Genomic DNA, 22,279 nt, shown 5'->3' with positions numbered 1-22,279 from the left:
TGTGACTGTGTAAATACTTTGTGGCTGTTTGTAGTTATGAGTGTTATAGTTAAAAAAAAATAAACATTCACCCAGAAAAGGTGCAACAACCCCTTGCCAAATGGTCTTGCTCTTCTAAAATCAGGAGAGGGAGGGACCATCCTTCTGATGTTTCTCGTTTCTTTATTCTGCAGGATTTAGGTGCTCTGGCCACGGGTGCCAACGTTAACTATGACATCCTGCCTATTAAAGAAGTGCCCAGAAGAGGGTGGAGCCTGTGAATCTAAATCTGTCTTGTCATGGCCTAGATATTGCAGCAGTGACATTAAGCAAGGGCCCCTATGATTGTGTTGGTAATATTGGATAATCACATTAGGATTCTCAGCTGTGGTAAATCTGTGTAGGGTTAACTATGTCCCTGCTTTACTCTTGCTGAGAATCTGACCCCTGGGGTGCTAGATGAGCTTGAGCCTTTGTTTTAACTCTGGAGGGGTCCTTTGCTCTGTTAGATATGCTAGATGTTCTGTTAAAGCTTGTCTGGTGGTATTTAAAGACTTGAGCTTAAGCAGTGCTAGAGTTGGAGCTGAGTGAGCTGCTGCTTTCTTGAGTTGGTAGTGAGAGGAGTTTCTAAAAAGCAGTACTGTGTCTGCACACCTTTTTTGCAGCACTGGATGCAGATTTTTGCCTTGCTGGTGTGTGCTGTCTAATGGATGCACAGGATTTCTTCCCTCCTTTTTTTTCTATCCCCTCTTTTTTCTTTCCCCCCTCCCACTAAATCAGTTGTGCATCAGTTGCATTTTGTATCAGACACAAAGGTGACACAGATGCTGGGCTTTCTGTGCTCAGGGAACTTGCTCAGCATGAAGCTGCCCAACAGATTGTGCTGGCCAGCAATGGAGCCTCCTCTTCTGTTACCCTGATAGAACAGGCAAAAACTCTATTGCTCAGATGTGCAGATTTACTTTTTGGAGACCAGATTCTTTCCGTTTCAAATGTGAGCTGCATAGAGAATTTCTTGCTGCTTCAAATGGTTATAATGGGTGGAAGAGTGCAGAGCCTCACACCTAAACCTTGAGACCTCTGGAGTTGTAGGGCTGGATGTGTAATTCTCTCTGCCACAGACTGTGTGACACAGGGAGCTGGATGTTTGAACTGGTTTGTTCAGAACTGGTGGTGATACAAAAGCAAATCAGGTGACCTCAGAATCTGCCTTGATTTCCCATCACTGCTTTCCTAATGTTGGGTGAAGCCATCCTTTGCCAGGAGGAAGGAAGTTGTATACAGTCCATAGGATCATAGAATGCTTGGGGGTTGGAAGGAACCTCTGGAGATTATAAAATCCAACCCCGTGCCAGAAGAGGATAACCTGGGGCAGGTCACACAGAAACACATCCAGCTGGTTCTTAAAAGTTCCCAGAGGAGACTCCACAACTTCTCTGGGCAGCCTGTCCCAGGGCTCCCTCACCCCTCATGTTGAGGTGGAACTTCCTGTGTTCCAGTTTGTGTCCATTGCCCCTTGTCCTATCACAGGCACCACTGAGAAGAGACTGGTCCATTCTTGACGCCCTCCTTCAGATATTTATAGACATTAATGAGATTCCCTCTCAGTCTTCTCCAGACTAAACAGCCCCAGGTCTCTCAGCCTTTCCCCATCAGACAGATTTTCCAGTCCCTTCACCATCCTTGTAGCCTCTGTTGGACTTTCTCCAGTAAATCTCTGTCTCTCTTGAACTGGAGAGCCCAGAACTGGAAATAATACTCCAGGTGGGTTCTCACCAAGGCAGAGTAGAGGGAGAGGAGAACCTCCCTTGACCTACTGGAGGTGGTGCATTGGTGATTTTATGGTTCTGCTGCCCATCAGAAAGAAGTCTGAATGTTCTTCAAGAGGTTGCTGTCCTTGGATAGTTTGACATGAACACAACCTGTGTCCATGTCCCTTGTATAGTTTCTTTAGTTAAAGTAACACTAGGATAATGTTTAAAACAGGAAGCTGTGCTTTCTGTAAGTTCAGTTTAACTTGGAGGTCTCTTGACTTTTTAAGTTGTGTCACTGTTAAAAGTTTGAATGTGGTCACTATTGAATTCCTGGCCTTGTTGCAAATATACCGGCTTGGCTATTTTTCCATTTGCTTAATATCTCATCTGGGGACATGCATGTTTCAGTTGATTCTCCTGATATTTGTGCATGTTTCAGGTTTCCTGACTTGAAATCCTAGGTGTCCCTTCAGTTGAAGCTCTGATTCTCTCTAACAGCCACTTAAAATGGTCAAAACATGGATCAAATTTGAGTGATTGTGACCATTGCTACTAACACAAAGAGCTTTCAGCTGGAGTTAATGGTCTGCTTTTTTTTCTTGCCCTCGAGATAACTCTTAAATATTAAGACTATTTAAATTGGCAGTTGGTGTTTCAGAATCTGATCTGATAAGTTTCCCAGAGCACCTCTCTCTCTGCTCCAGTATGAAACCTTTTAAATTTCTGTTTTAAGGGCAATAGAAGCATCTCAGAGAGACCATCCCACAGATGAAAGCTCAGTTAAACTAACTAGAATCTACAATGAGTTTTGGTTATGGGTAGATATAGTGAGATAAGATACAGCTCTTGGTGTCTTTCCTCTTGGAAGTGAGCATGGGGAGCTTCCCAGGGACTGCTCCCATGCATGAAAGGCAGTGTGGTACTTTGTTTGCTGCTGTCTTATTTGCTTCCGTAGCTCTTAGGCCTCTGTGGACTATAGAGACTTGTATCTTTGTGTTTGAGAGCCCTCAAGATGAAGCAGAGCCCCTGCAGCACTGTGCAGAGACCCCACTTCCTACCCTGCAGAGACCAGTGCTTGGTGTTCCTGATATATATACATTGATATAATAGCTTCCTCCAAATACTGCTCTAGGAGATGCTGGGGCAGGCCTTTAGGTTGAAGTAGTCCCTGAAACTTGGCACTGTTACGCTTTAACATAAGCCAAGTGACTTAAAAAACAAAACAAAACCAAAAAAGTAAAGCTTGTTACTTCCTTTGAGGTAGACAAGCTCAGCTGAGAGTAGGCCTGTTTAGTTTAACATTATCTGGTTTTCTCAGCTGGAGAGCATGTTGGCAGGGGATAAGGGTTTTTGTTTTGTTCTTGTTCAGAATTGAACACACACACCCCTACATGCACTGCTTGGAGCTAGAGGAACTTGTGTGTAGTCAGACCAGGAGATCCATATTCCGGCCTTCCTGGTTCATAGAATCACAGGGCTTGGAAGGGACCTCTGAAGATCATGAAGTCCAACCCCAAAGCTGCAGCAGGAACACCTGGGGCAGGTCACACAAACACATCCACGTGGGTCTTGAAAGTCTCCAGAGAAGGAGCCTCCACAACCTCTCTGGGCAGCCTGTCCCAGGGCTCTGCCACCCTCACAGGAAAGAAGTTCTTCTTCATGTTTAGGTGGAACTTCCTGTGTTGTCACACTGATACCCTCGTCCTGTCACAGGCACCACTGAGAAGAGACTGGTCCATTCTTGACACCCCTCTTCAGATATTTACAGACATTGTCTTCTTCAGACTGAACAGCCTCAGGTCTCTCAGCCTTTCCTCATCAGACAGATGTTTCAGTCCCTTCACCATCCTCATAGCCTCTGTTGGACTCTTTCCAGTAAATCCCTGTTCCTCTTCAACTGGGGAGCCCAGAACTGGACACAATATGCAAGTTCCACAGAGCTTGCTCTGTTGTCTCTGCTGCGTTTCCCTTCTGTTCTTGTCACCTTCAGAAAGCCACTTGGGTTGCACTAATAGCTGGGGGTTTGTGTATGAGTCTGTTCTGTTTCAGCTGGTGACTGAGCTCACCTGGTCACTACTTTGTGCTCCATCTTGCAAGCCTAGTTTAGGTAAAGAACATCCTAATTTAGTAGTGTGAGTGGTGGGGTGCAAGCACCAATTATGTCCACGTAGTGCAGAGACATGACGCAAGCTGTGCCTAGCACAGGCGCCGCGTTTTCTGTGCGTGAAACTTGAGGGTGAATAATCTTCACTTGTATGGCTGTAAAATAACATGTAAATACCCTCATGTAGTCAGGGGATTATGGAATTGGGTGGGAGGGTGAGTCACAGGCATTAATTAAATCCCAAACCCCAAGCATCATGATGAACAGCACTCCCAACATGTAGTAATAAAACAAAATACAAACACAAAGGAGATGATCAGTACAACCACCCCTGCTTCAAGTCCTAGTAGTCTTTTTGTGCTGGGTAAGGGGGAAAAGAGACTCTGGGGAGTGTATCTCCAGCAGGGCAGGGGCCTGTGAGGCACAGACTGGCAGTAGCTTGGTGATGTCTGTGGTGTTTAGAGTGAGAATCTGGGGTTGGAATCAAGTCGCTGTAGAGTTCGGTGAGATTTTGTGATGGTTAGGGTGACAACACCCCCAGGAGAAATCACTCAGGCATGTGGAGAGTGTCTAAGTAGCGTAATTAAAGAAGAGGTTAGACATGTCAGGAGTGACAACAGGCATTGTCAGGTCTACCTGAGAGTGAGGCAGAGTTGGGTGAAATCCTGTGCCAGACAGTGACATAGGGCCAGGCCTTCTCAGTGAGACAGTCTGGAGTTGCTTACCAGCATCCTATTGCAATTGGAGAGGGTGAAATGAGGCTGGGAAAGTCTCCCTCTGCCTATTAATCTTGTCATCCTTGACCTACCTGCGTTTGACTCCACTTGGGCAGGAATAGAATCCTCTTTTTATGCTGATTTTATATGTTAGTCATAAAGCTGTAAAGCCTCTGGAGAGAGGGAGAAGTTTGAAGGCCCAAAGTGCTTACGTTTTTGGATGCTGAGTTCTGAAAAAGGATTAAGAAACTGGAGGTTGTGCTAGTGATCCTGCAGTACCTGTGTAACTGCAGTGAGTCTGATGCCTTTGCAGAAGACTGAAGTGCCCCTTTGCCCCCAGGCTTTATAGTAGCAGATTGTCTCCCACTGCCTTCTAAAAAAAGCAGAGGGTGTAGGAAATGCTGTTTGGCTCGGGGATTAATCTTTCACCAGGCTGAAGCAAGTTTGTGAGTAATGTTCACTTTTAAGACTGGATTCTTGGTGGCAGTCAAGGGCCTTTTTTGATAACCTGGCAGTACTTGGGAGCCTCTAAAAATGTTTCTGCCTGTTGATAATACGTTGTGCCATAACCAACATGTGAGGAGAGGGGTTTCTGAGTGAACCTGAGCTGGAGCACCTCTCCTACAAAGATAGGCTGGGAGAGTTGGGGTGTTCAGCCTGGAGAAGAGAAGGCTCCAGGGAGACCTTAGAGCACCTTCCAGTGCCTGAAGGGGCTCCAGGAAAGCTGTGGAGGGACTTGGGACAAGGGGTGGGATGAGGGGGATGGATGAAAACTGGGAGAGGGAGATTGAGGTTGGACATGAGGAGGAAATCCTTGAGTGTGAGGGTGGTGAGACACTGGCCCAAGTTGCCCAGAGAAACTGTTGCTGCGCCATCCCTGGAAGCCCCATCCCCTGGAACGAGGGCAGGTTGGATGGGGCTTGGAGCAGCCTGGGCTGGTGGGAGGTGTCCCTGCCTGTGCAGGGTTGTTTGAACTAGATGATCTTTAAAGTCACTTCCAATTCAAACCATTCCATGATTCTGTGAACCTTCATCCCATCCTGTTAGGATGACTTGCTACTATCTCTTACTATGAGATGCTGCAGAATGTCCAGCCCTCCTCTAGACATTCCCTGGTTGGACACCTGAAGGGGCCCTTCCAGCCCCAGTGTGCTTTCTGGAGGCAGCCTGCAGAGCTGAGGGATGTGAGTGGTGTGAGCGAGGCCTTTGTTTTTACTTCTACCATAATCAGTGTATTGTCACACCAACCCATGCATTCTTCAGTCAGGTTCTTAATTTTTTTGCTATTTTTGTTAATCACAGGTTTTCCTACCCTAGTAGCATCCTCTTGAAGACTATGACTTAAAAGAACAGAGGATTTGTTTGCAAGTGTGTTTCTGACAGTCTCCATCTGAAGGAAGTAGAACCAGAGATAATGTTCCAGGCTGAGCTCAGTAAATCATAAATAGTACCAGTGTTGTTTGATGTAGTGGTGCTCTGGGATGTTACAGCCCTAACACAGTCTGCCTCATTACTGTGGCTTCTTAATTAAACCTTGAACCATTTTTAAGAACAAATCTTGACAGAGTTGTCTTTTTCTTTAAAGGTATTAATGTTAACATTTCTGTCTAGCTTTAAGGTTGTTTTAGATGCTTCATAAAACAGAAAAAACATCAGGCAGTGATCCTGACCCTTCCAGTTCCTTGTTGTGTATCAAGACAGAATGCTTCCCAATACAAATCTTTGGTGGGTGCATTTGGTAAGAAAAAGGGATAAAACTGAAATAGAAAACTTTTTTTGGGTTGAAATACCATGCCCTGGAAGAGCTCAAAAGTGATGGATCAAAAGGGGAAAAATGGGATTTGGGATCATAATTTTTTTAGCAGGTGTGTGGCAGTGATGTCCTCTTGCTGGGCAATGGGAGGATGGAATCCAAGACAGCAGCAAGAATATATTAGTGTAGACTAATACTGACAAAAATAGCACTCTAATCTGAATGCCCATCATAGTTGACTAGTGGAACTATAACTAAAACAAGAAGCCCATGTAAAAATTAACTGGCAAATATTTGTCTGGAGGCACGTAAGGCATGAACAGTAAGAGGAGGTTTCCCTTTGCTTTCCTTCCTGTTCTTGTCATGTTCTTGGGACCAACTGTGGTGCTTTCATGGGACCTGCTGGGTGAATCTCCTCTGGCAGCCTGGCTGGAGTTGTGAGGCAGTGACACCTCCTAGCAGTAAGAGGAGGTTTTTCTGAAGGTCTCTGCAGCTCAGCATCCCCAGTGTCATCTGAGGAGAGAATCCCCGGGCACCTTGGTGTTTTTTTTCCTGCTCTGCGGATGAGTCAATTGTCCATCTTTATCAGTGGGGAGAACTGACACTGGGTTATTCTTCCACCTTTATTGAAAAGTGGCACTAGAAGCTGTAGGAAAGAAGCACTGGCACATCCAAGTGCTTTTTCCTGGTGTGCTTGCAGAGCTTGATGCTAACGTTAGCTGAACTCGGGACACTGTCTAAATGATTACAGATTATTCTATTGCTTAACTTTGCCCAAAGTGTTTTCCTTGGCCTTTTTCCTTTGTGGTGAAGGGGAAGTGATTCCAAAGTTGAGGTTTGTTGAAGCCATCTCCTGTCCCTGGGAAAGACGCCCGGATGTTTTGGTGCTTTCTGATCAAGAATGTTTAGTGTGAATACACAACCAGGGGAGAACTTTGAAATGGCTACATGTTGTAGAAAGAGGTGTCAGAGGTGCAGGATGTCTTGCTCCACAGAGCAGCAGAGAGAAAATATGGTTCTGGTGTTGCCAAGTGATGATGTCCAGTGCTGGGCAATGTGCACTGTTTGTGTGTCAGCTGGTTGTGGCCATGATGATGGGAAAAATAAGTGCCAGGAACTATATTTTAGTTCAACTTTGGAAATTGTGAGCTGCAACTCCCCCATGCTAGGGAGTCATTAAGGTTTTCCTGTAACAGCATCCTGACTTAGGGAGGGGAAAAAGTAAAAATCAAGTGAGCCTGCTCCTGGTACTTAGGAAAGTAAATGCTAAGGAAGTTCTTCTGGCTTGTGAGATAAGGCAAAATATTATGTAATTCTTGAGAGATGAGATCAATAAGTATTCAGATTGTGCAGATGAGGAGTGGCTTTGTGCCTGGTTCAGCAAAGCACTTACTTTTAAGTGCCTGCTAGCACAACTGGAGCTTGAAACTCCTTGCTGGCTGTCTCTGGAGGCTAAATATTCCTTGGGCAGTTCTTGGGGACATCTGAAAAGTACTTGGTGGCCCCCTCAGCTTCAGTACTAAAGCAGAGTGGGCTGTTGGTCGTGCAGAGCCTTGAGGTGGAGGAGATAGAGCAAAACCACAGAAAGCTGGAAACAATTCAGTGGAAAAACCACATGCATTGTTTGTCCAGCTCAGGAAGGAATTTCACCCCTGAAGAATCAAGTTTTTAGTGGCATCTAGAATGTTTATCAGGAACTGTGGTAATTCCAGATGATGGTAGTTTGTAGAAGGCTGATGGAGAAAGTCCAAAGTGAAGCAGTGATTTTAATTAATTATTTTTTTAAGTGGGAATTGATGGTTTAATAATTGGGTCTTGAAAGCCTGATGATTTGACTAACTTAACTGAAAAGAGGGTGATTCCTCCTTGAACCCAGCTGCTTTTGGGTGATCCATTGTAGTCTTGGAGAAAAATGAGACTTGAAAATGTTTGCAGAGGGCAGGCACATCTGTGTGGTGGAGATGTTTTTGTGGTTGAAACATGCAGCTGGGAGATGATCATGCTCCATGTCTTGTTTGCTCCTGTGCAAACATCACTGCAGGTCCCTGGGAGGTGTTTCCAGTGGGGATTTTAAAGGGAGGTGTTCTGCTACCTGCAGGTTGATGAAGCTGTTGCTCTTTTCTTGGCATACCTGCTGTCTCTTCTGGAGGGTGGAGATTTGGCATCTCAGGGTAACAGAAAATGGGGTGTGGTTTGGGAACACTGATGGCTTGAGGCCTTTGGTCCTGCAGATCCTGTGCAATATAACTGTCTTTTCTGTGTGTATCCAGGGCAGAGTCCAGCCAGCCCTCCTTTGGACTATGATTAACTCAGGTGAATTGGGCTGTTGAGTTGGTACTTCAAACACTATCTGGCTGTGCTTGAACTTGCTTTATTTTGGCTCAGCATGAACAAAACAGGCTTGTTGTGAGGAGCTGTTGTCTGACAGGCACAAAACCTGTCTGTGGTAATACTTGGTCTTCTCTGCTCTTTAAATAGTTATTTGATAGGGCATGTTTGAGGATCTGGAGCAGAACTTATATGCAGCTCAAACAGCTGAGTAAGTGGTTATGTGTGAAGATCCAGTGATGGTGTTGGTAGGAAGGGGGTTGTCAGGATGAGCTATTTGGGATGCTTTCTGTGCCATCCCAGGGGGACAAGGTGGGTGTGTTGCTGCAGAAGGCTGTGCTGAAGGGTGGTTGTATCCATCAAGGGGACAGTGTGCAGTGTTCATTGTACACCTCATAAGGTGTACACTGAACCAGATAAGCTCTGGAAGAGCTTATCACAAACAGGTGATGGAAGGAGCTGCCCATTTCCCTGTAAACTTCCTTGCTGTGGCTTGCTGTGGCATTAGTGCAACTTGCTTGGAAGCAGCATCCTGTGTATGTTTGCCTTGGTGGCTGCCTGTCACTGGTTGCAAGAGGATTCCAGGCTTGCAATACACGTGGATCACTGAAGTGCAGCAAAGTGCTATCTTCTTACCTTGTGAGGAGCCCAGGGAGGGGATCACGTGCAGCTCTGGGCTGCTGGTTTTACCTAGTTCAGAAGTGCTTGCCTGGCTGTGAGGAGTTCTGCATCCTGCTGAAATTACAGAAGGGCTGCAAATATAACTAGCAGCACTGGAAACTGGCCAGTACACTGACACAGGCCTGCATGGAAAATTGCTCTGGCATCTATATTGACTGGGGATAATTGGAACATCCCATTTCTTTATATTTTTCTCAGCTTATCCTAAACCATTTAGCAAGAACAACAGTCAGGCCGGAAGTGTGCAGCAAGATAACAATGTTCCCATGCTGTTGTGGAGGGAGGTGCAGGCCTGAGTGCAAAAGACAGTGGTGACCTGTGGCTGTAGCTGGCTCTAAGCTGATGGTGATTGTCATGCTGACTGCATACCACCTGTTCAACAATGTCAGTATCTCTTAAGGATGAGCATATAACTAACTTTTCCTCTCTTAGAATGAGAACAGTATTTTAACTTCTGGCTTGTATAGCAATAGAGTTGAATTTCTTTCAGAACTGTAAATCACAGGTTTATGAATGCAAGGGAGAACTGTCCTCTGAGCTGCCTCTAAGGCTTAGTTCTTGCTTCTCTCCCTTCTGGTGTTGGCAATGTCTAGATTCATTTGCTCTTTTGCATCTGAAGCCTGGAGTGGTCTCTTCCCTTCTGCTTTCCATACGTGTGCTGGGAAAAAGGCTGTACTGGGAAAAAGGCTGTACTGGGAAAGACGTGAGGATGTTCCTAGTGCCTGGATTACCTCTAAGCTCTAAGCCACCTTTCCTCACTTGAAGGCAGCACAGGCTCTTGAGCTGACCTTGGCTGACTTGGAGTTACACAAATCCTGGCATGTCTGTTGTACTGGAACTGGTGTAGTGCATTAGAGCTGGCAGTTCCTGGCCCTTGGAAGGCTTGTCTTTCTTGCTGCTCACTGAAAATAGAAATAAATGGTCCCGTAATGTACATCTGGCAGGGCTCTGCAGCACTTGCTTGTCAATTTGTCTTTGATCTATTTCCTTTCAACTTTGCCCGGATTTAGCCAAGTTGGGGGTTGGGCTGGAATAAAGAGGAAGAAATTGGTTGTGGTCTGAGGCCCTAAAAGTAGTCCTTGAGCCTGGTGAGGTGGTAATGTTGTAGATAAGACAGTGTGCAAGGAGAAAGGGTGAACCGGTGAGGAGCAGCTGTTAGCAAGGTAGTTAAAAGCAAAAGTAAGTGTATTAATTTCAGCATGATGCTGTGAAAAGTCACTGGAGTTCAGGTGTGTGCTGGGTGCCTTGTCTAAGCAAAACCTGCCTGTTCAGTGCATGGTGACCAGAGCTGGGTAAGAGGTGTCCTTACCCAGATGTGTCCAACCTATAGGAGAAAGATACCCATCAGTTTCTGCAAACAGGTCGGTTGTCTTCTGTGTAATGCTGCATGGAAGGTGAAATAAAACCCTTAAATCCATTAGGAAGTCTTTGTCAGGCAGTGCTGGCTGCAGTCCAGCTGCTTGGTAGCTTGGTCCCTTCCTGGGCTGTGCTGAACAGCATCGCTCCTCTGGGCTGTCTAGTGCTGCCAACTGAAAATTTCATCCCTCTGTTGGGTCCTTCTTCCCGTCTTCTCTGTCATACCTTGCAGGAAAAGGTCAACTGGATTTTCTGTCTGCTGCTTCCCAATGAAGTTGCTGCTTTTGAGGTGTCTGTAGGTGCAGAGGTCCTCTGGATCTCCTCTTTTAGCATAAAGCTGAAGTATTGGCCACAGTTGCCAATTAAAAGGTTTCAAGTGCTTCAAAATGTTCCAGGTGTATTAGCTAGTAACCTACTTACACACCTGAAGTCCTGACCTTAGGACCATGTCCAGTCTTAACGATCTCTGATTCTGTGATGTGCTGTCATTGTTAACCTTCTTTGCAGTGCAGTTTTGAGCCAGTGCCACTTTCTTGGGCAGGATGCAGTCAGTAATAAAATGTGTGAGGGACCTGGGAGGTGAAGTATGGACCAGAGCTTCAAAATCCTCCATTGTGCATGAGATATGGAAAAGGCAGTCTCTCTCGAGGCCTAGGTACAGACCATCAAAGGCATCCCTGCCATTTCCAGACAGTCAGATATTCAGTTCTCAGTATGTTCTCAGTTCTTGAATGTCTTGCATGGCTTGTACATCCTGCTGATGGGCTTGGATCTTCTGTTTCCAGAGCCACTTGTACGTCAGGAGCGTGGCAAGAAGCTGCTGTTCTCTGTGCTCTTTTTTGTTCCTTTCCACTTCCCTCATCCTCCTGCTCTTTTACTGCTTCACAGTCCTGTTCTCTGCCTGCAGAACTGGGAGCACTGAGCCCAATTAGCAGTGGAAGGTGTAATAAATGCGGAGAAATTCAAACAAGGGTGGCATTTTTCACACTTCCTGTGATTTAAGTGTGGAATGACTACCTGAGGGAAGTTAAGACATTCTTGATTATGTTGTGCCCATCTGAACTAAGTCCTGATTACAGACCAAACTTGTAAACTCAGTAAACTGTAGTTTGGAAGCAATATTGTGGTGGGTTTTTTTTGTGTGTGTTTTTTTTTTGGTTTTTTTTTTTTGTGTGTTTTTTTTTTTTTTTTTTTTTTTTTTGTGTGTGTTTTTTGTGTTTTTTTTTTTTTTTTTTTTGTTTTGTTTTGTTTTTTAACTGAGGCAACCAGGCTAGATGCTGTATTAGTTGTTTGGGAAGTAAAGCTTTGTACTCTTGAAATGTGGATTGTCACATTTTGCTTCTATGATGGCAAAGTCACTTACTTTAGATTGCTGTGTAAAAATTACTGTGTACCCTGATTAAATCACAGCTTGTTTTCTCTGGAGAGAAGCATGCTGCTTTTACTAGTCCCAAAATTGTCAGGCTTTAATCTGCAGTCAGTGGGAGTTTAATAATGAAGTAACCAAATTGGTAGGTGTATATGCAGACATAATAAGTTAAATGTTTTTGCACAGCTTCAGTGTGTCAGCTGAAGTTTGCAGAAGTTAAAGGTAAGGGAGAGCAGGATGGGAGGATGTGATTTTCCTGTGGAGGTACTGTGACAACTCTGCAGATGTTACAGGCTTCCTCCTCCTTGGATGTAGCTCCTCCTGACCTGTTCATGTCTTGCTGCTCCGTTTGGAAGATGCTCCAGGTCATATTTCTGTCAGGTTCCTACATGTTGATGTTGCAGTCCTGTATCAGAAAGCATTAACTTAATTTTCATTTGGTTAGATTCTAAATCACCTCTTCCTTTGCACTGTCAGGATAGTTTGGCCATGTTCTTTGTTGCATAGACCATAATTTTCTTTGCCAATTGGCTCTGGCTGCTTGTAAGCAAAATAACATGATGTCCATAATCTAGTGAGGGTGCTCTAGGAGTGACTTTGTTAATTAGCATATGATCCAAGTGAGAGGAAAGGTATCTTGCCCAAAACTGTGCTAATAAGACATGAGCAGGTGGTCTGAAGAGGTTCCAGTGCCATTTCAGCTGAAGCAAACATTTAGAAGATCCTTTAATTTAATAGACTGTTTTGTTTGTTGTTTTTTTTTTTTAATAAAAGTTTTAATTGATCCATTTTTTGCTGCTCATCTCCTGTTTCTTTGTTGGGCATAGTGCTGTAACCAGAGCTCCCATGTCCTGCTGGCTTCCAGGCCTGGCAGGAGGAGCTGTGGGTGGGGAACTGAACTCCTGGGGAGCAGGGCAGGCTTCTGATGGACAACTTCTGACTTTCTCACTTAAAAAGAAGTACTGTGATTCCCCAAAAGCTTTGATGGCTGAGGCTCTGTAATAAAAAATAATAGGGTTTTTTGCCTAATATTTTCTCTAGGTTTTATGTGTAGTCCATGGAAATATTGTACAGAAGCTAAAAAAATTCCAAATCTGATCTCTGCAATGATTTTAAAAAGCATAATATGTTAAGAAAGTTGGGATTTAGGAAGAGGTGCTGGTGTGAGTCCCTTATTTCTTACTGGCTCCGTTGTGGGTTGTAAGAGATGAGGAAAAATCCTTCGAGTGCTGTCATGCTTTTCTCTGCATAGACACCATGGAATCATGGAATAGTTAAGATTGGAAGGGACCTTAAAGATCAAACAGACATCAGACATCCTTTGGGCTGAAGATGGCACAGCAGGGTGTGCAGGTTTGCTCTCCAGATATGAGACAAACATGGCTAGGCCACTGCTGTGGGATTAGGAGCTCTTAAAAATGAGTTGTAATATGAGATCCTCAACTTGAGGCAGCATCAGGGAGAGTCAAGGTTATTTTTGGGTCTGAATTTAAGTGCTATGAAGAAATTAGGCCCTCCAGAACTAGAAGGATTTTTAAACACCTCCCTGGAGGTGTTTTTAAGTCCAGGTTGGATGAGGTTTTGTGCAGCCTGATGATCTTTAAGGTCCCTTCCAACCCTCACCCTTCTATGCTTCTATAAAACTCTCTCTGGCAGGAATGAGCAGCATCTGTGTGACTTGTGTCCCAGGCCTGTTTTGTTGAATTGGAATATCCATTTTGCAGGCTGGTTATAGTTTTTTAAGATCGTGAATTGAAGTCTTGACACATATTTTTTTCTTTTTATTTCTTTTGGTCTTCTTCTCGTGGCTTTTTTTTTTTTTTTTCCAGCTTCTCTGGAGCTGCTACCCCTTAGTTCTGCTCCTAAGTCACTGGGGCTGCCTTGGAAAACCTGGTCTGGTTCCTGTGGCAAATGATGATGTGTAAAATGAAGGGTTTTGCCTGCTAAGAGAGGTTTTTGTTCTAACAGCTCTGGTGCTGACAGGCATGCTATTTCTATGTGTAACTTCTATGTTGTTTTGAAAGATGGGCTGTAATAAAAGCTGTTTGATAACAAATGGGCAGGGTTATACTTTAAACATCCAGTGTTGTCTGGTCATTTGCTCACTTTTAATCAGTAGAAATAAATCCCAGTTTCAGTAAACACCTCAGTGGGCCTTTTGGCTGTAGTGTTTGATTTGTTCACAGCTTGTAAGCACCAATTGTTGCAAGACTGACATTATCAAATGCAACCTATTTTAACATGAAATTTTACCCAAATGTGGCTGTCTTGCTTGTCACATTTTACAGGATGGGGAGGAACTCAGTGAAGTGCCAAATAACTGTTACTAGTAATTATGTAGAAACGTGTGTAATGTAACTATGTATGTATTGTTGATCTGGTGGTTTCTGGCAACACATTAAAAATGCAATTCACCAAAGGGCTCAGACTAATAAACGGAGAATTCTTTGGAATGTGACTCTTTTCTGATGGTATGTAACTACAGTACTTGGTGTCGTGGGGCTTCTGAGGGCTACAGCAGCACTGAATCACAACTTAGCATTGAGGTGATGCTTTAGGAATCCTTAAGCATGAAAGATATAGGTGCTGTAAGGTAACAGGGAGCAAATGAAGTTCTGGGTTGTGGCATCAACATGGTCACTGTGCTTCCCTTGTCACCATTGTGCAGCACTTCTTGCTGTTGGATCTCTGTGACTCTCTGTTCTGATTCATGCTGTTCTCAGGTGTGAAACTCTGATGCCTGTGGTACTTCCACCTTCAGTCAGCTTCCTATTTCTGTCCAGGACAAATGTAAAACCCATATATTTTGCTGCATTGCCAGCAGAGATGAAAGGCTTTCATCCTAAACAAGCCAAGAATGTCCTGGGAGTCCTGACTTTACTAATAGCAATGACCACAAAATGAATTGTGGTTTCATTTTTCTTTTGTGTGTTCTTCTGTCCCTTTTTAAAAGCACCAACATCAAACCATGAGTGGAGATGGGTTGCTTCTGCTTCTTGTGCAAATCAGCTTTGTAATGTAACTCAGATTCTTCAGAAGCTGGGAAGCCTTTTAAATTGAGGCCCTTCAGTAGTGGGTGATCTGTAGCTCTGGTTTCTGTTCAAGCTTCAGCTTTCTTCTTCATAATGGAAATTCATGGAGCAATGTAGGGCTGTCTGGCAGGACAAGTAACCGGTGTAATTGCATGTTTTTATGGAGATGTTACACGTAACTGTAATTAATTGAAGATTTGCCCCTTTGGATTCCTCTTAGTTCCCAGAAATAACTGTCTAGGCAGAGTTGGAAGCTCTGGAGCTAAGCATGTGTAGCTCTGTTGTAGCTGCTGAGTGCCCTCCTACTTCTGCCTGTACTCTGGAGGCAGGGACAGGGTGGGAAGCCAAGACCAAGGGGCTTCCTTGTTAATGACTAGGATGATCTTGTGTCCTTGCAGGTGGATTTGCCATAGTGTTTCTGGTGAGGACTAACAATGGAATGAAATGTGCCCTGAAGCGGATGTATGTCAACAACGAGTATGACTTGCAAGTCTGCAAAAGAGAAATCCAAATCATGGTAAGTCACCACTTGGTTCTGGGGCCCCAGACTTGGGGGTGGAATGGTGTGAGAGTCTGGTGGCCTTCTGCCTGTGATCTGTGTAGCAGTGTGTCACAAACTGAGTTTTCTTAACTGTCATTCTTTTGGAAAGACCTAACTCGGGGAGTTATGCGACTGCGTGAAAATCTCATATTGAATTATTTAAAATGTAAATAGTTTCAGTAAGCAAGAAAAACATGGGAGCTGAAAAAGCAGAGCGAATATCAGGAAAATGAGAGGAGGAAAAAAACTCCTGTGTCAGCCGCATGACTTAATGAGAAAAGGGAGAGCTGCAGAGGTGAGCACAGTTGGGGGTGTTGGACTTCAAAACCTAACAATCTTCAGGGCTAAAGTCTTCAGCCTTCTAGGCTTCATCAGAAAAGGCTGAGGGTTGGGCTGTTTCTGAACTCAGATCATGTGAATGGAAGTCCTCCATCCTGAGATGAATTTGTACCACATCAGCTGCAAATCTTTTGGGTTGGGATGAAGGCTGTCTCTGTGTTGGTGAGGCTGGTAGATTAAACAGTCTTTGTGGGGTAGTTCCTGCCTGGGGTCTAGAAGCAGGAAAGTGTTTATGATACAATTCTAGGAGTGATATGTGATAGGATGGCTATTTTTAATAGCTGTTTTAAACTTACCATCTCTAAACAAAGAAAAAAAATGGAGATGATCTGAATAGATTTGCATAGTCTTGTTTGGAGCCTGGTAAACATGGGAAGTGCCACTTCTGAAGTTGGATACTGATGAACGTTTAGAGGTGGGGAAGGAAATGTAAAATCCCCACTCTCCTAATTTACAACACAAGGAACAGGCTGGTGGTAGATGATCTTCAAATCAGAAGCTCTGAACTGTAGCAATTCTGGGTGTGTTTTTTGAAGTTGCTTTTAATTGGATTAATACCTTTAAAAGCAACTTCTGGAGTTAGTGCATAGTGCAGTGAAGCTTTGGGGCATGTTTGTCATCACTGTAGCTAATGCTGCATGGGAAAAGCTGAGATTAGATCTTACATCAAAGGTTTTAGTGGTGCTCACAGAGCTTGTTTACTTGGATTTTACTTGCTGGTGCTTTCCATTGTCTCTGTATCTCTGGTGGCCCTTTGAAATGTGTGACTAGCCTGGCAAGTGAAGGTGAGAGCTGGTATCCTCCTCCCTTGGCAGGTCTGCTGGGCTGAGTCTTATCAGAATCATAGAATCACAGAATGGTTAAGGTTGGAAGGGACCTTAAAGATCATCAGGTGCCAACCCCCTGCTATGAGGGACCTACCTGGCCTTCTAAGGGAACCTACAGAAATCTGGACTGATCCCTGGACAAGTTAATTCTCCAGGTTGGCTGTTTTTCTGCTGCTTGTCTCAAATCCTTCAGGAAGGAGAACAGGCAGAGGCAGACCTCACATTTGTGCAGATTTTTGGTGATGATTAATCCTAAGTGACAGAAGTTTGTGCCTAGACAGGAGGAAAGCTGGGGAAGCTCTGCAGTGTGGAAGAACCAGATGAAAATGTTGCTTGCTCTGTGTGGCTGGTTTATCCTTTGAATTTGTTTATCTTACAGCGGGACCTGTCTGGCCACAAGAACATTGTTGGATACATTGATTCCAGCATAAACTCCGTGAGCAGTGGCGATGTGTGGGAAGTGCTGATCCTAATGGACTTCTGTCGAGGTCAGTGTGGACTCCATGCATTGTTCAGTGGGAGGTTTGTCCCTTTTCAGTGCTTGCAGGAAACTTGCATATCGTCTTGCTTTATAAAACCAAAGCCTACTCCTAGGTCTGCTCCTTTCATGGATACAAAGAAATCCTTCTGAACAAAGTAAAGCCAAAACTGAATGTGAAGTGGGTTATACATGAGGTTATGTTGACCTTGTTAGTAGGACTGGGACCACCTTTGCTACTGCCCATGGTGGTCCTAGATGCTTTCTGTTGTGGAGGAGAACCCTTAAATATATATTGCTGTTTTCTGTAGGCTGGTCCACACAAGAAGTGGCTCTTCTAAAGCTGTCAGGCTGTGGGATTAAATTCTTCTTCCTCACTTTGTCATGTTGCAAGCTTTTTCCACTTCAGCCTGATTTAGGATTGTTCTGGAAGAAGCTCAAAATGGATAATGTGAAGCAAAAAAGTATTCCTTTTACCTCTGACCTTTCTGCTTAGCTGCCTCTAGCCAGACAGGCTCTTCTAGTCTTTTCCAGCTGTCCCAAGGCTTTGATCTCCTGTGGCTAGGATGTGGAAATGTTTGGAGAATGATGCCTGTGCTGTGCCCAGATGCCTCTCACAGGAAAAGTGTTAAGCAAAAATAATGTTTTGGCCAGGTGACTTCAGAAGTCTGTGGCTGTTTTGGATGGTGGCAGCTGGTGCATGTAGGTGTTCTTGGGACTGTTTGGCTTTTAACTGAAGCCAGGTGTAGTGCAGCAAGAACAACTAGATGCTAAAATGCCTTTAAATGTGTACAGTGCAGCTTTCTGTTCTGCTGTGCCCTCCTTGCTGCTTCCTTCTAATGCAGGAACCTTGACTAACTTGTGCTGGGTTTGTTTGCTGGTGGCATGGTGGGGGCTGGTCTCTTCTCCCAGGTAGCAAGCGATAGGACAAAAGGAAATGGGCTAAAGTTGTGCCAGGAGAGGTTCAGATTAGATACTAGAAGAAATTGCTTCACTGAAAAGGTAATTAAACACTGGAATAGGTTGCCCAGGGAGGTGACTGAATCCCCTGGAGGTGTTTGAGACTTACAGATGTGGTGCTGAGGGATGTATTTTGCACTGCACTTCGTAGAATTGGGTTAATGGTTGGTGGAGTTGGGTTATGGTTGGACTCGATCTTAAAGGTCTTTTCCAACCAGAATGATTCTGTGATTCTGTAAAATGTGTAGTTTTGCTGAAGGAATCACTATGTGAGCTCTCTGTAAGCTCAAACCTAAACATCTCAAGGAGTGTTGTAAGAAGCAGACCTGGCAGTGCTAGTAAATCCGTGCTCAGCTCCAGGTTGCAGCACCTGCTGTGGGGGGAAGTCCAAACCATAGCAATGCAGAATATGCTCCCTCCAGCTGCATTAGCCTCCCCTCTGTCAGATTTTGGGCTGAGCAAGTAAAATCCATCTCTCTAAGGTGTTTCCTTCCATATGCAAGGAGGAGAACTCCTTGGTTTGCTTCTTGCCAGATGCTCTGCTGGGCACATGCCTGCCTCTGTCGCTAACACTCAGACTGAAGCACAGGAATTGCTAATATATATTGGATTCTCCCTTGTTGCTCTCCTTTTGTGTCACACAGCTTCCAGACCAAATCAGTGTGTCTTTATGTGCAGAACTGTACTTACTTGGAGTGCAAACTCTTCACAGTTGTACTATTTATTGAGCTGAGCTTTTATTTTGCACCCTGAAAATAAAGTTTTCTGACACTCCTGATGTGGAATGATGCACTTTTGCTTTGCCAAAGGATCAGAAAGGAGTTTTTCCTTTGTGTATACTGAGTGTTTGGGGGCGGGGGGGAAGAACCTCTGGATTTCTTTGGAGAGATCTTGACAGCAACAAAACCTAAAGTTGATGCAAATTCAGGACTCATTCATGAAAAACTGCTTTTGTTTGCCTAGAGTTTCCCTTGTTACAGATTGGTTTTTAATCCTTTTGCCAGTCTTTTTCCCTCCTCTTGCTTGCATGTGGCAAACTATTTTCTGAGCTGTGGGTGCCCCAAATTTAGCCTTTTATTCCTCTAGTTTGACAAAAAAAGTCTATTTAGAAGAAGAAAGAAAAAGATGTGGCTGAGTCAGAATTATATTTGAGTGTTAACACAGCCAGGTGAACATGGGCCTTAGAAGCTAACTTGCTGCTCTTGAAGCATTGTTCAAAGGCAAGATGCAAGGCCTGCCCACAGATATAAAAAACCCTCTGGGCTTTGCACAGAATCACAGATGGTGGGGATTGGAAGGGACCTTGAAAGATCATCTCGTCCAACCTCCCTGCCAGAGCAGGATCCCCTAGACTAGGTCACACAGGAACGTGTTCAGGTGGGTTCTAAATGTTTCCAGGGAAGGAGACTCCACAACCTCTCTGGGCAGCCTGTTCCAGGGCTGTCACCCTCACAGGAAAGAAGTTGTTCTTCATGTTTATGTGGCACCTCCTTTGCTCCAATTTGTGCCCATTGCCGCTTGTCCTGTCATTGAACATCACTGGGAAGAGCCTGCCTCCATCCTCCTGACACTCACCCTTTAGGTATTTATAAACATTAATGAGGTCTCCCCTCAGCCTTCTCTTCTCTAAGCTCAAGAGACCCAGCTCCCTCAGCTTTTCCTCATCAGGGAGATGTTCCACTCCCTTCATCATCTCTGTGGTTCTGTACTAGACTCTTTCAAGCAGTTCCCTGTCCTTCTTGAACTGAGGGGCCCAGAACTGGACACAATATTCCAGATGCAGCCTCACCGGGGAAAAGTGGACGGGGAGGAGAACCTCTTTAGGCAAGGAAATGAGCACAAAACCAGATGAGACTGCATAAAGTCTCTGGCCAGGGCTTGGTGTGAATTTTGAGTTTGAACTCTTGAACTTCTTGTGTGCTGACTGCACAATCACAGCTCAGTGGGGAGCTGCCTAAGACAAGGTGTGTCTGGTAGGACTGGGGCTTTGGAGCAGGCCTTGTTTTGTGTACTTGCCCTGACTCTTGGTGCTTGTTCCCCTGCAGGAGGTCAGGTGGTGAACCTGATGAACCAGCGCCTGCAGACGGGCTTCACGGAGAGCGAGGTCCTGCAGATCTTCTGCGACACCTGCGAAGCCGTAGCCAGGCTGCATCAGTGTAAAACACCAATCATCCACAGGGATCTGAAGGTGAGCTGTGGGCTCCAGCAACACAGCAGGGAGTGTGTAGCTGTCTTTCTGGTTTTAGTGATGAGGAAAAGTGGCCTTCCAGAAAATGAAGGGGCTACAGGAAAGCCAGGAAGGGACTTTTTATCAGGGTGTGTAGTGATAAGACAACGGAGAATGGTTTTAAGCTGGAAGAAGGGAGATTTAGGTTAGACATTAGGAGGAAATTCTTGAGTGTGAAGGTGGTGAGACCCTGGCCTAGGTTGCCCAGGGAAGCTGTGGCTGCCCCATCCCTGGCAGTGTTGAAGGGCAGGTTGGATGGGGCTTGGGGCAACCTGCTCTGGTGGGAGATGTCCCTGCCCATGCAGGGGGGTTGGAACTGGATGATCTTTAAGGTCCTTCCAACCCAAACCGTTCTATGATTCTGTGATTCTATAAATACTTCTCTCAACTGGAAGATGAAAAACAGTGAGCCTCTCATTGCTGCTTACCATATGTTTACCATCTATAGATCTACTTAAAAACCCACAAATGTTTGTGAATAATTCTGTCTTGCACAAGAGATGTGCCAGAGTGTACGTGATGAATTATTCACAGTGACTTTCTGCCACCTGGAGCACTAGTGATGTTGTAAAGTAGTTCATAAAAAGCATGCTGTGGGTTTGTTTCCTGGACCTACATTAAAAGGATCCCTCCAGAGATGTTGGCCTTGGGGCAGAAGTTGTTAGAAACTTTAGAAACTGGCCTCTCACTCTCTGTTGACCATGAAAGTGCATTGTAAAACTCTGTGTGCTGCGCTGGGAACAGACCCAGGCCAGCAGGGAGAGCTTTTGAAAAACCCCATGCTTGTAATCAAACAAACAAACAAAAAGACCTTCCCTCTTCTCTCAACTAGCTTGTAAAATGCCAGAAGAATATATTCAGCCAAGAAGGAGGCTCCTGTGTACATTTGAAATTCAGATGTGCTTTGTAGGTCAGTTTCTGTTTTCAGAGCCCTTAACAGATGTTTGTTTTGTGCCCTTGGCTGTTGTTTTATAGGATCCAAAGATGCCACGTGTGCCAACCAGAGCCAGGTAGCACAGGGGGGGAAAAAACCCTTCAGGGTTTGTTATTCTGGAGCATGTACTGATCTCTTCAGTCCTGTAACCAGTGACAGGACAGGGGAAAATGGCAGGAAGCTGAATCAGGGAGGTTTAGGTTGGATATCAGGAAAAGGTTTTTCACCCAGAAGGTGGTTGAGCACTGGAACAAGCTCCCCAGGGCAGTGGTCACAGCACCAAGCCTGCCTGAGTTCAAGAAGTGTTTGGATGATGCTCTCAGGCACATGGGGTGATTCTTGGGGTGCCCTACACAGGGACAGGAGTTGGACTTCATGATCCTGATGGGTCCCTTCCAACTCTGCATATTCTATGTTTGAAATGATTGGCCCACTGCTCAGTCAGTTTGAATACATGAAACATCTGACATCTGTTTTTCTGGGAGTCACATGGATGGAGTTGTAAATTTGAGGCTTGGATCTAAAGCTGTTAAGGTCTGTGGGCATTCTCAGGGGTTTGTATCAGCAAGGAAGGCTGGTGTGGGAGGATGAGGCTTAGGAACAGGAACCTCTGCAGGTCATGTTAACCTCTGCTGTTACCTTTTTGGTGAATCCCTGGAGTTCTTTAATAAAGACTAAGTATGGTACTAACTAATAGTATAGCAGGTGAGTAAATTCTGGAGCATCTGTGATGGGTTAGTGAGTTGATCTTGAGTGTTACTTTCTACATTAAGTTGCCCAAGGTCAGAGAGTTAGCTCTGCTCTGCTTTGAGACATGTTTTCCACTTGAATATTGTATTATTTCTGATATGATGACCCCAGAAGCTCCAGTCACAGTTGGGGATCTAAGTACTAACACAGA

The 22,279-nt window shown here is 44.8% G+C and overlaps 1 protein-coding gene across 5 annotated transcripts in view; it reads left to right on the top strand.

The window, feature by feature from the left end:
- The window catches only part of AAK1 (AP2 associated kinase 1), an 84,063-nt gene that overhangs the window by 11,263 nt on the left and 50,521 nt on the right, over positions 1 to 22,279 (top strand). For all 5 annotated transcript variants that reach the window (XM_051640605.1, XM_051640604.1, XM_051640608.1 and 2 more), the window contains exons 3-5: positions 15,471 to 15,589; positions 17,159 to 17,267; positions 20,263 to 20,405. In XM_051640605.1, the coding sequence (XP_051496565.1) occupies positions 15,471 to 15,589; positions 17,159 to 17,267; positions 20,263 to 20,405 (371 nt within the window). The remainder of the gene's footprint in view (positions 1 to 15,470; positions 15,590 to 17,158; positions 17,268 to 20,262; positions 20,406 to 22,279) is intronic.

Source organism: Apus apus, chromosome 26 (assembly GCF_020740795.1).
Source record: "Apus apus isolate bApuApu2 chromosome 26, bApuApu2.pri.cur, whole genome shotgun sequence".
NCBI classification, from domain to species: domain Eukaryota; kingdom Metazoa; phylum Chordata; class Aves; order Apodiformes; family Apodidae; genus Apus; species Apus apus.
This window is presented reverse-complemented; position numbering and strand designations above follow the sequence as displayed.